This window comes from Sinocyclocheilus anshuiensis, unplaced genomic scaffold, assembly GCF_001515605.1.
Source record: "Sinocyclocheilus anshuiensis isolate Anshui unplaced genomic scaffold, SAMN03320099.WGS_v1.1 scaffold1371, whole genome shotgun sequence".
In the NCBI taxonomy this organism is placed as follows: Eukaryota; Metazoa; Chordata; class Actinopteri; order Cypriniformes; family Cyprinidae; genus Sinocyclocheilus; species Sinocyclocheilus anshuiensis.
Genome location: NW_015539833.1, coordinates 1,109,487 through 1,123,565, shown reverse-complemented (window position 1 = coordinate 1,123,565; position 14,079 = coordinate 1,109,487). Strand labels below are relative to the sequence as shown.

Below are 14,079 nucleotides of genomic sequence, written 5' to 3'. Positions count from 1 at the left end.
ACAGAAGTTACGTTTTAAATAATGACTTCCAAAAGCACTGTAAAACATACGAATATAAAGGGAAACTGCTACTATATAGTGATATTATGTATAGCGATCATAGACTGTAAAAAAAGATAGCGATATTTAGGCCTATATAGTGATACTATTTATCACTATGCTTTCCAAGTACACTCTTAAAAATAAATTGCTTTTATTGGCATTGATTGTTCCACGAAGAACCTTTAACATCCATAGAAACTTCCGATTGCACAAAAGGTTCTTTATAGTAGAAAATGGTTCTTTAGGTTATTAAAATGTTCTTTACACTAAGAAAAACTGTTATTTTTTCATTCAATCAAATTTTCTGTTATTCATGTATAGAGTGACTGTGACAAATCTGTTAATTTGGTCATTAATATCATGCTTTACTAATTATGCCTGATATTTATTATTAAATAGTTAATTTTATTCTAAAATGAATTACTTTCAGTGGTGTTTGTAAAACATGTTTATTTGTCAATAGGTACTGCTTGTACAGTAGTAGGCTATATCTGACTAAAAACTTCAACTTTGACTTTAGACCTGATGACTTTGACATGATTAAAGCATAATAATTACACTATTCTTACACAATTCACACAGTTATAAACACATACATTAGGTATCTCCACTGATTTATGAGTGTGAATGTCAGAACCACTGATTTTTTGGTCCCATTTGCCCTCTGTTGAGAAGTGCTCAGGTGAAGATAGAAGGTTATGAAGATACATCGAAGGATAAGGAGCGAGACAGTGACTGTGTGGAACATGAGACTCGATCAGTTGTTCAGTATGCAATTAAGTCTATTGTGTTTCTAGTATTTGCGTACCATGGCAAATCTACAACATTCTGCCATAAGGGATATTCAGTGAGTCATTTGCAGCCTTAGACAAGTCCAAATACAACCTTGCTGATAGTGATCAGAATGGGTTTGAACTAAATATTTTTCATCTGAATCAGATTTTCTGTAGCACCATTTGGGATTTTCACATGTCACACCTTTACCCATGTCTCTCCATTGTCTGCCAGTTCCTCTTAGTTTTCAAGCCCACCCTGGGTGTTACCATGTATAGAAACATTTGGTTACCTAACCTCCCCTTGTCTCCACATAAAAGTGCCCCTGCTTCTCCAGATCCAGGTCACCAACTTATTTATCTTTGTTCCTCGGTGGTAAAATCAACTCCCAACACCTGTTAAAACAGCGAACACTCATACAAAATCATACAAATGCCACATACAAATGAAGTCCCAGAAGATATTCAGACATAATTAAAATGTATTTTTTTCTGACAAATAAAGTCATTTAGTCAGTGCCTCAGGTGATTTCACAATTTGTGGGGGCTCCACAAGAGCTGGTTTAAATAAATAAAAGGCATGTTGACAGGATCTTTGCATCATTTGCAGCTCTCAGTTCACAGCCATATAATACAGAAGGTATGTTTCTGAAAACGATTGTTTAATGATTTTACATTAATATTTGAATGCTTAATTGTATCAATGACCTCCTTTATTCTTAATTTTGAAGCTAAACCTATGCTAAAATTATGAATGAATCAAAAGTAATTCTGAAGGTTTTTCAAACTAAAATTCATGTGTGCTATTTCACAGGTAGAAACATCTTTTGCCCCAAAGTACATTAGTCCGAATTCTGAATTTTATACTAAATTCTTTCGTTCTAATATATGTAAATGTGTCATACATTAGGTATGTCCACTGGTTTGTTATAACTGTGAATGTCAGAACCACTGAATTTTAATCCCATTTGTCTTCTGTTGATCAGAGCTTCAGAAGCGCTCAGGTGAAGATGTTGTTCTTCTAGAAAGTTATGAAGTTACACCGAAGGATGAGGAGCGAGGCGGTTACTGTGTGGATTATGAGGCAGCCAGTCCTTTTCCCACCCCTGCTGCACTAACAACCGCAATAAAGTACCATACACGGTTACGACAGTCCAACCCCCCCCCAAAAAACATCCAAAATTCAGTGCTGGGTGTACTACGGTAAACCTGTGAAGCTGTATCTACCCATGAGGAATCTGCCCATACTTCCCAATTCTCTAGGGAATATGGTGGTCTCTGGGCTATATACAGGGGGAATGAACGGTTTTGTTAATGTCCAACATAGGGTAGTGTGCGGGAAACTGCAAAGGCCAATGAGAAGTTTCCCTAAAGGACTTCATGATTACAATAATGGCAACCGAGGATAACCTATAATAAAGGATCAGGGGCAGTTAAGGCAATAGCGGGCAGGCCTGTGATGGCGTTTCAGATGTCCAACAGACGAAGCTCCTCTTTTTACAAACGTCTCAGATCTTATCAGGGAGTTTTAGCTGCTCAGAGGCCCAGGGGAAGTACAGTTTGTTCTCGCTGTGTTGAGGGTGCAGGACTAGACTACCCAGGTAGCCAGCGCAATCGGGCCAATTGCGGCTGAGTGTCGGCTCACTCGGCTGTGTTCTGGCAGCGGCTCACCGAAAGTGAGCCAGCTCTGGCCCAGTAATGGTTGCCAGATTTGGCTAGGCTTTGGATGTGCGGACCTGGCCCGATTTGCACTGAGACACAGCACATTTAGCCACATTCGGCCCGATTACGGACCATAAGGGCTGGTCTGATTTTGTCTGAGATATGGGCATGCATACCCGGACCAGTTTAGGTTGAGTGCTGGGGGTAGGTCTCCGTTTACAATGTGGTAAATAGTATGTAGCAGTGACACTGGCATTGGGCCACAATCACACCGACGAGTGGCCCAATGCTGGTGGTGTCGGCTCAGTTTCAGTACCCAGACTCGGGCCAGTACTGGCTAAGAGTGCCATTTTGGTTGGCGTGATTGTGGCCCAATGCCGGTGGTGTTGGCCCAGTTTCAGTACCCAGACTCGGGCCAGTACTGGCTAAGAGTGCCATTTTGGTTGGCGTGATTGTGGCCCAATGCCGGTGGTGTTGGCCCAGTTTCAGTACCCAGACTCGGGCCAGTACTAGCTAAGTGTTTCATTTCTCGTCGTTGTGATTGTGGCCCAATGCCGGTGGTGTTGTCTCAGTTTTAGTACCCAGACTCGGGCCAGCACTAGCTAAGTGTTCCAATTCTTGTCGGCGTGATTGTGGCCCAATGCCGGCAGTTTTGGCAGCCGGACTCGGGCCAGTGTATTTGGGCCGATTCTGGGGCGTCATTCATCCCATGTTCATGCCGAGTCTGGCAACCGCAGCTAGGCCGAGTTATTTCTTCCGGCCTGCCGGATCTGGGCCATTTTCGGGCCAAACCATTTTGGCTACCTGGGTAATGTTCTTCTCCAAGTAGATACAAGCTAATTTAAATTTTAATGTCAAGAGCCAACTTCCTCCTTTCAGCATGTTCAACATGAGCTTCATTCAACTGATTCTGACAGTGAGTATACACAAACTATCATTGTTTTGCATATCCTTTTTTATTTTGTTATGTAGTTGTGTTGTACCACTATGTCTCCAATAAAAATAAAAGCACTGTACATGGCAGGTGACTTGAAGTTGATTCTATTCTATTTCTACTACTTTTTAACACAAATGCCATTTTTGACCGTTTTTTATATACTTCATCACTGGACTAAGCACACATGTAAGTAAGTATGTAACTGCAAAACACTATTAGAATTGTGACATATATACATTTTAACTTATACATTGATTAACCTTTAACACATGATAATTTATAATATGCAGTGAATAACAATGCACAAATAAACAGTGACACAATGAATAAAGAATATAATGCAAGCAAAGTTTAACTTAAATACATACATACATAAATGTATCAGCAGTAATATTAAAAAACATAAAAATGTAAAAGAGATTACCTAAAATTTGTTTTTATTGGGTCAGTGGGGCCCACACAAAGGAACAATATCTATACACAGCAAAATATAAAACGCAACATGATTGGCTGCGTTATTTTTTCCCATGCACGTCAGATCCATAGACTCCCTTGACCTGATACTTGTTTGCTTTGGTTTCCACGGTTATGTGAACGACTTCTGAATTGTCCAATCGCGATGGGCTTTGAAGTCATTCCGACCAATCCGATTGTCTAGTAGGCGGAGACATGACGCGTTAGAGGCGGGACTTGCCGGGGCCTCTCCATCACTTCCCGTGCCGCAGCCTGTCAACCTCGACGCTTCGTAGTTCAATACCCACACAGTGGACCCGGCACTTCATTAAAACATCTCCTGCAAATTTATATAGCACAATTTATTTGTTTATCTATCAAGTGTGAATTAAGCAGCTCAGAATGGAGACATCTGGTAACTCGAGTAAGAAGCAGAAACTGAGTAACGCGCCTGAGAGCTGGGTGAGTAGCGGCTAAATATTGAGGGATGTTTTGCATTACTAATGTGGTAACTTACAGTCTCGTGTTATGAATATGGTGTTTTTGATTATGCTGAATCTGACCCATCCCGTTTTAATTGATAGTATAAGCGAAGTCCAGAAGAATCATGCCTGTAATAGAAGTCCTTAGTTGTGATAAATTAATGAAACAGATGCGAATACTAATTTTATGCGTACATTTTGCCTGTGCCTTAAAACCTAGTGTGCTGTCCACCTAGACAGCATTTCTAGGCAGCACAAGTACGAGTTTCATCACTTTTTGGACGTTTAGTATGATACATGGCTTCTAGGACGTGTACCATGGTATTCTTTGTATTATGTAATTACCATGGTACAAAGATATGGTAATCATTCAGTACCACGTTCTATATCTATGGTAGTACAATCAGTGTTTTTGATTTATAGATGTGTGCAATATTTGTGAATATCATCAATAAAAATGACCACGTTTATTTGGATATGGTACCATGATACCACAATTTGTTTGGTGTATGTATTATGGCATTAAAAAGTGTGTGTCTGTGTGTTTTACATTTGAATATGTATTATTTTTAATTATATATATATATAATTAAAAATAATGACCATTGAAAACAACATAACACCAAGAGACATTCATAATATGCTATATGCAATGCCATACAACAAACAAAATTCAACTGAAAACACTTTCTTTAAGTGTTTCACTTAAGTCAGTCAAACAGGAGGTCTTTGTCAGAAATGAGACAGATTAAATGAATGTGACATAAATCAAATGTGTTTCCTGCAATTTGTGCAGGGAATGCAAAGAGCCACCAATGTGACGTATCAAGCCCATCATGTGAGCAGAAACAAGCGTGGCCAGGTAGTCGGCACTAGAGGAGGATTTCGAGGATGCACGGTGTGGCTGACAGGTGCTCGGACAACCCCTCTTCTGTTATTTTGGAAAATAAACAACTGGATGATTCCATCATGGTTGTATCTAAAATTGTCTGTAAATATCTTGACTTATTTGTTCTGCATCCTCAGGTTTATCTGGTGCTGGTAAGACGACAGTCAGCATGGCTCTGGAGGAGTATCTTGTGTGTCATGGCATCCCCTGCTACACTCTGGATGGAGATAACATCAGGCAGGGCCTCAATAAAAATCTGGGCTTCAGTCCTGAAGACCGTGAGGAGAACATTCGTCGTATCGCAGAAGTGGTGAAACTGTTTGCTGATGCTGGTCTTGTGTGCATTGCCAGCTTCATTTCCCCATACAGCAGGGTGAGAAACATACAGAGCTGTGCGTATGTGTGTGTATAACACTTCTTAACCCTGTAAAGCCTGACATATGAAATAATAATCAGAAAAATCAAATTTTATTGAAATTTTATTCAAAGTTTATTGAAGCTTTTTTTTTAAACTAAAATGCATATGTTTTTATGTTTTCTATTATATTTGATACATCAGGCTTTATGGCTCATATAGTATGAATTAGAAGAATATTGAACTCGCACTCAAGGAAGAAAAAAACACCTGTTTTACTCAGAGGCCCAAACTAAGCAAAAATATTCAATTTTTTGCAGATATTGATATTTATATGGTCAAAAAGTAAGATGAAATTCTGATTGTATGTAATTTAAAGGGACATCGGATGCAAAATTCACTTTTACATGGTGTTTGCATATAAATGTGTCTTAGGAGTGTGTGGACACAACCACCCTATAATGATAAAAATCCATTCACTCCTTTTTTTTAATCCCCAAAAAACCTAAACAGTCTCAATTATTAAGCCGTTTTGATTTTATGAGCAGCAGTACGACGTCTTACTACTCAGACCTTGCCCATGACTGCTGATCCAGTATTAGCATATCTCTGCCCTCAGCCAGTTGTACTCTGTCCACTATCTTCTCCGTGCTCGGTAGCAACATCAATGTCTCGTAAGCAATGCAGGTGTTTTGTAGTTGGTTATAAAAGTGAACGAGTCTTCATTTTCTCCCGACATCAGAGCCACTGAGGAAGATCTTAAGGCAGAGATACACTCATATACCTGAATATAAGCATTGAGAGTCTAGCTAATACAAATAAAGAGTTGTAACTTAGGCTAATACAATAGGGAAACATACAAACAACACATGCATATACCAGATACAATTATAACTGATTAATTATAGTCTAAATAAAGAAATGTCTTTATGTGTGTGTGTGTGTGGGTGTGTGTGTGTACATGTTTTTCTATACTGGTGGGGACTTAAACCTGAATACACACCTACTCATGGGGACTTGTGTCACTGTGGGGACCTAAATTGAGGTCCCCATGGGTACAGAAGCTTATAAATCATACAGAATGAGTTTATTTGAGATTGTAAAAATGCACAAAGTTTTCTGTGAGGGGTAGGTTTAGGTGTAGGGCGATAGAAAATGGTTTTTATACTGTACAAACTGTATTTTTATTGCCCTACACCAACCCTACCCCTAAACCTACCCATCACAGCAAACTTTATGCATTTAAGGGTGTTGTTTCACATGGCCATTGAGGAATTTTAACCAAAGTATGTTACAGACATTTCACGAAGACCCTAAAGAACATCTGCTGCATGTCCACAGGACCGCCTGAATGCAAGGAAGATCCATGAAGCTGCTGGCCTGTATGTTTTTTAAGCCTTTTGTTTTACGGGGACACAGGAAGTGTCCTCATAAACCATGTTTACGTTGTAGTACCCATGTCATTATACACATTTGTGTCCTCATAAACCATATATACCTGTACACACACGTCTGGTTCACTATCCTTACACACACACATATATATATATAAAGAACTAAAATAGAAATAAATATAAAGAAAATGTAAATATTAGCGTTGTATTTTTTAAGTGTACTATAAAATAACTATTTTTATTTAATACTCATTTTTTATTGTAAAATGTAATATTATTATCAAACTTTATTTATTATTTTGTTTATTATTTTATTTAAAGAAAACTAAATAAAGTGCAATAATAGTATTATTACTGTTAAATTATAAATTTAAATTATAGATTACTGTTAAATTATAGTTATATTTAATGGGTCACACTATGTGCAGTGTGAGAACTAAACCAATTCTCCAGGTGCACCCTGGAGTGGAGAAACTTACATGCACCCCTGTATAGTGCAAAATATGTCTTATTTTCACTCACTCTTTTGATGTAGATTCATTGTGTTTTATGGCTCACATTTAATCTGTAAATGGTCAGTAGTCAATAGGACAGTCAGTCCTAAAGTGCTGACAACAAACCCAAATCATTCTCTTAATTTCAGTGACCTGCTTGTGCAGAAATATGTGAAATTATTAAATGAGCCAAGATAGTGTCCTTGAAATGTTTTGAGGCAGTGAAGAAGAAAAATACCAGGAAAAGAATTGTTAGACTTTTGCAAAATAGTTAAAAAGTGGAGATTGTGGCCTTTTTGGTGTGCGTAACATTTCATCTTGGGGAACACGGTTGTGTTATTAGCTGTGTGTGAGTAGTTTGAGAGTAAGCTAAAGGTTTTTGAGAGGTTACACAAAACTTTCTTAGCAAACCAGTGGTGACTTATCACAACTCTCTTGGTTTCCTGAAGAGATTGAGATGATTCTTGGAAAGCAGGTTTCTGGTAGGAAATGACTGTGACTCAATGACTCTTGTGTTTCCTGCTGTTTTTGTTATATTTAATTTCTTTTGCTGTGGAGCTGCAGATTAAGTAAGAGTGAATCAGGTGAAGAGTGATACAGGAAAGATGCAAATCTGAAAGTTGCTAACATCTTGTGATGAGAATGATTGACGTATATAGCAGGAAGTGTCTTTTTCTCATGCACATGTTAAATTATACATGCACACCACATATGAGCTGCTTTATACGGTTGTAGAAAACACCAAATCATTTCAGCGCTACTAAGAACTGAAATGTTTCCAGTCCTATTGAATGACAATCTGTTTTCATGAAGTGCATCCAAAGTATATATGCTTCCGCTGATGAATGGATTGTGTTTTTAATATAACGGCCCGGGTTATATACTCCTGTTGTCCTCAGGGTTCACAGGAATAGATTCTGAGTATGAAAAGCCAGAGGCCCCTGAACTGGTACTGAAGACGGATTCTTGCAGTGTGAACGAGTGCATCCAGCAGCTTTTAGACCTCCTGCAGGAGAGAGTAAGTTCACTCCATTTATTCATGTTAAAGGGAATTCAGTGTGAGCCTCAGATATGCTGCATATATATGCATAGCGTATTTGGAGTTTTTGATCTAAATGTCTTGCTTGGATTACAAAATGATGCACATTTCAAATGACCGGTTGCAAGCAGTAAAACAGCACTTGCCACAGAAGTGTTTGCTGCGTCAATGAGCATGTTATGTGCACATAAATATTCTAATATTTAGAATATTCTGAATCTCGCAAATCTACGATTAGTATGAAGTCACGTTTCAATTGGAAATTTGTTGCATGTGTAAACCTTATTCATAAAATCCACTGAGAGGAAATAACTATAATAATAACGGTTTTCTATTTTAAAATGTAATTTATTCCTGTGATGGCAAAGGTGAATTTTTACTCCAGTCTTCAGTGATCCTTCAGAAACCATTCTAATATGCTGATTTGGTGCTCGAGAAACGTTTCTTATTATTATCAATGTTAAAAACAGTTGTGCTGCTTAATATTTTTGTAGAAACAGTGATTCATCTTTTTCAGGATTCTTTGATGAATAGCATTTTTCTGAAATAGAAATGTCTTTACTGTTGCTTTTGATCAATTTAATGCTTTCTTGCTGAATAAAAGTATTAATTTCTTTACAAAAAAAAAAAATCTCACTGACTCCAGACTTTTGAACGGTAGTTTATTTAGCAATGGGAACTCATGGCTAAATGGATGCATTTCTGTGGTGACAAGACAGTTTTTATATATTGATTTATTCTGATGCCTTTATGCATTTAAACATCATATTTGGAATATTACATTACATGATGGGGTATTTTTCTATGCACTCACTATACGTTGACATCCTTATTGTATGGATATAATACATACGTATCTTATCCTTTTCTTGGATATAAATGACAATGATGTCTGTGTGATAATGTTTTGACCGTTTGCAGGACATAGTTCCTGTGGACGCGTCCTATGAGGTCAAGGAGCTCTACGTGCATGAGAACAAGCTGGACTTGGCCAAAGCTGATGCAGAGACTCTTCCAGCAGTGGAGATCACTAAGGTATCTTCCCGCCTTGTATGTCATTCAAATTCAGATCTGAAACTCCTGCAGATGGTTTGCCGACCCATTATGACTTGCGTACATCCTAACAGCTAATGTCTGTTCTGTGTTGGTGTGTTAGGTGGACATGCAGTGGGTTCAGGTGCTCGCTGAGGGCTGGGCCACTCCTCTGAACGGCTTCATGAGGGAGAGAGAGTACCTGCAGTGTCTGCACTTCAACTGTCTGCTTGATGGTAAACACATGATCTTATGCTAAAACCGTCTTCTTATATCATACTGTCTTGCATGGATCTTTTTCATGCATTGTGTTTTGTAAATGCACCACTAGATGGCAACGTTCGACAGTGTAATGCACTTTTCTTTTTTCTACTGGCCACTATTACGTTAAGAAGTGCTTTTAGAAATCATCTCCTTCGCCTTTTACACTTTTTTGGATTTACTGAATCATTTTCTTTTAACTGACAACTAACAACCCATGATGACAAGTGAAAACACAATTTTTAAAAAATATTTAGCACATTTAAATGAAAAACAAAAAACTTGATTGGCCCCCAACTTCAGGTAGTGCACGAAGAACCCCAGCTCAAGGAGGTGAACAAAAATCTATGGTCACACTTTATTTTAAGGTCCAGTTCTGACTATTAACTACGGGTTTTGCCTCAATAAACTCCCTAATTACTACTTATTAATAGTTAGTAAGGTAGTGTGGTTAAGTTTAGGTATTAGGTAGGATTAAGGATGTAGAAATTTAGTCATGCAGAATAAGACATTAATATGTGCTTTATAAGTTCTAATAAATAGCCAATATGCTAGTAATATGCATGCTAATAAGCAACTAGTAAATAGTGAGAATTGGTCCCTAAACTAAAGTGTTACCGAATCTACTAATAATCTACTAATATTTTAAATTTCTGTGCAGACCCAGGAGAACCTCTTGGAATGGGAGACCAATCGCAAAATACATTTCATTTAGCTGAGGGAATCTATAGGCTCTGCAAGTGGATTTTAAATGTTAATTAGTGGTGGAAATAAAAGAGCTATTATAGTTTTAATGGCGGCTTGGGTTATGTTGATCGCATGCTCTCAAGACAGTTTAGGCTTTTCAGAAACCCGATCGTCTGAAATAAAAACTCGGCACCTTTTTGATTACGAGAATGACAAATGTGCGAATGGCTTTTTAAACCATAATGCGCATTTATAGATCTGGGTAATTACAGCAATTTCCCACACCAAACCTGAGTTTCCAAAAAGTGTCAATTGAGTTTTACGGCCTCATAACACTCTGCTGTGTGTTGTCTTGCCTAGTATTCAAATTTGTGTTCAAGGTATGCATTCACACTCACACACACCTATTAAGATAAAAAAAATGGGCCTAGTAGATGTTATGGATGTGACGGAAATACAGCAAGGGAGATCATTAGGTGTTCATGCATTACATCACCAGCGTCATTAGACTTGATTCCTGGACATCACAGCTTGTGTTATTGTTTTGATCCTTACCATATGCCCGACGGGACTCTTGTTGGACCGGACTGCCATCTTTATGAAACGGACAGATTTGTGCATGTTGCTGCCTGATACTAGTTTAATTTAGATTGAGCTGAAATGGGATGCTCGCAGGGCTCTTTCTTATGGAAAACAGCTGTTTCTGCTATGATGTGTGTGTTTCATCCTGAAAATGGATTTTAAAAGCTTCCCGCTCATATTGCTTTAATCAAGGTGCTGGACCTCTTACTTTCTTCGAAAACTCAACACTTTTACTTATCTCGCCCCATAGATCCTTAGCTATTCCATTTTAGGCTTTTAAAAGCTGTTGATTTTTCAAAGCCACAGTCTGGTTAATGTATGTGCCATGCATCTGTCCTCTGTTCATAGGTGGGGTTATTAACCTGTCGGTGCCGGTAATCCTCCCCATCTCAAGCGCCGATAAGGAGCGTCTGGATGGCACCACTGCATTCTCGCTAGCCTACGGTGGTCGGAGGGTCGCAATACTCCGAAACCCGGAGTTCTATGAGCACCGCAAGGAAGAGCGTTGTGCCCGGCAGTGGGGCACCACATGCAAGGATCATCCATACATCAAGGTCAGGGGGGTCAATATGGACAAAACCCATATGATTAGTAGATTACTAACATAGTTTCCTAACAAAAGCGAAAGTTCTGCATAACCTGACACAATCACAGCCATTTAGAACATAGTTGATCGAGCGTAATCACTAGATTACTGTAATTACTTTTCTCTGAGACCCCGTTTTAGTTTGAAAACTCCGGGTTGCGTTTCAGTGTAAACGGACCAAAACGGAGACTTTTGAAAATGATGGCGTGGCTGCCCACATTCGCTCTGCATATCCTTGACGACTGTGTAAACAAGAACATCATGCTCATTGTTGTACCTGCATGAATGGTCATGTGTGACATGCGTTTTAGGTTGTGTAGTGTGGACGGAGATCGTTTCTGAAATGCAGTGAAAACGGCAGTGTAGACGAGGATCGTTTTCAGTTTAAAATGCCGTTTTAAAACGAAAATGCACTAGTGTAAACGTAGCCTGTGCAACTCTCTTCTTAGAACTCGGAATTATGCGTTTGAATTTCAACACTATTAATGCCAAATGAGTTGGTGTAATTCGAGTAATCAATAGACAAAAACACAATACACAAAGTTGTGCAAATGCTTTGTTAATCAACATAGTGTTTTTGTGGGACATTAGATAGGTGTTCAACTCTGCTAGCTACATTAAAGGGATAGTTTACTCAAAAATGAAAATCACCCCATGATTTACTCACCCTCAAGCCATCCTAGGTGTATATAACTTTCTTCTTTCAGACAAATACAATCAAAGTTATATTAAAAAAATGTCCTGGGTCTTCCAAGCTTTATAATGGCAGTGAATGGTGATCGAGATTTTGAAGCAAAATAAAGTGCATCCATCCATCATAAAAAGTGCTCCACATGTAGGACGTAGGTGAACGCGGAAATACAGTGGAGAGAGCAAAACAAACACCGGTCATGACTTAGAAGTATAAAAGTGCCAAAACCTTTTCCAAGTTTCGTACCATTCCGTTGAAGTAAAAAAATTCTAAAAAAACAAAACATAAAATTTTTTCGGTCAAAAATGACAGCACTATAGGGTTAATTCTGGTAATTCTGACATGGAGTGAATGCACCTATACAACAGTGTGGAGCTGGATTTTGGACCAATGAGATTTCATTGTGCTGTGTCACCACACAAATGTAAACCTAACCATAGACGTGATGCTGGTTAGGATCAAATTTCGGATAAAATATTTCTATCAACTTATGTAAGCAGTTGGAAATGATTAACATCGTCCTATATCTAATTTTTGTTATTAACTCCCTCCCTTTTCTTTCTTTTCTGACTCACAAACCACCTGGAAAGTCCCGATTATAAGAATGCTGTGAATGAGAGCACTGTTTAGACTACATACATGTTAATAAGAAAGCAGAATCACAGTGATTCAGCAGCATGATTCATTAATGCATCACTTTTTACCTGTCTGGGACTGAGCACCCTTTATGGGAATAATTATTATTATAAATATTATTGCTCTTGCTTTGGTTCAGTGCTAAATTTGATCTGAAACTCAACCCGCACTGTTGTGCTAAAGACATGACAACTTAAATCTACTGTTTTCACCTGACTAGCAAAATATTTTTGTGAAAAAAATGGCCTTAAAGAACATTTAGGAAGGGACATTATGACAGTGAGTTTTCCCAGGGATGTTTTCTTCTAAAATAAAATGTTGTTTGTATCTGTAATTGTGTTTAAAAGAAAAGATTTTCCACATATGTCCCATTTTTTGAAGGTAAAGTCATGGATATCTAGCAAGAAACAGTTGACCTGATGCTTTAGTAGGTCTTTGTGTGGTCGCATTGCCAAGCTTTCCTTGGACTGCACTCTGACTGAAGACAGAGCTACGATGCCCTCTTAGTCGGTCTGTGGAAACAAAGTCTCATTCTCTCTCATCTTTGCTCAGGCTCCACTTTAGTAATCTCTTTATTCCTCGACCTCCTTCATTTCACACATGTGTTTTAGTTGGATTTCTCGCCCTGCGTTCTATTTAAACAGTGTTTAGGCAAGTGGCGCTCTCCTCCCCTCCTCTCCCCTTACCTTCCTCTTACAAATCTCGCAGAGTAAATACTGAACAATTGTTTCCATCTGTAAGTAGGGATTGTGGGCTTAGGTGGACTTTAATGGCTCCGCTCTGATCCAGCTCGCACTAATGGGCGCCAACGGAGAGCTTTCGGACTCTGGAATGGCCCTGTCTGTCTACTTGCCTACGGTCACAAATAAACCCATCCACAGACCAAAGAAAGAAATTGCACACAGTAAAGAAACTAGCAGTTGACTTTCTTTATTTGTGGTATTCTTAGCTCAGTGGTGTTCTCTTGATAAGTTTTAGACTTATCACAATCCATGAATTTTGAGCCATCTTGGTGGATGTCAAAAGAAAAAGTTAAAAAAAGTTAACTATATAATAATCTAATATATGATAATACAAATTATAT

The 14,079-nt window shown here is 38.4% G+C and overlaps 1 protein-coding gene across 1 annotated transcript in view; it reads left to right on the top strand.

Moving 5' to 3' along the window:
• Nucleotides 1–4,120: 4,120 nt before the first annotated feature.
• Nucleotides 4,121–14,079, top strand: part of LOC107684313 (bifunctional 3'-phosphoadenosine 5'-phosphosulfate synthase 1-like) — a 17,347-nt gene continuing 7,388 nt past the window's right edge. Inside the window, exons 1-8 of the mRNA XM_016480547.1 lie at nucleotides 4,121–4,329; nucleotides 5,146–5,260; nucleotides 5,376–5,611; nucleotides 6,935–6,971; nucleotides 8,381–8,499; nucleotides 9,442–9,555; nucleotides 9,677–9,788; nucleotides 11,431–11,636. Coding sequence (XP_016336033.1) covers nucleotides 4,270–4,329; nucleotides 5,146–5,260; nucleotides 5,376–5,611; nucleotides 6,935–6,971; nucleotides 8,381–8,499; nucleotides 9,442–9,555; nucleotides 9,677–9,788; nucleotides 11,431–11,636 — 999 coding nt within the window. The 5' untranslated portion in view covers nucleotides 4,121–4,269. The remainder of the gene's footprint in view (nucleotides 4,330–5,145; nucleotides 5,261–5,375; nucleotides 5,612–6,934; nucleotides 6,972–8,380; nucleotides 8,500–9,441; nucleotides 9,556–9,676; nucleotides 9,789–11,430; nucleotides 11,637–14,079) is intronic.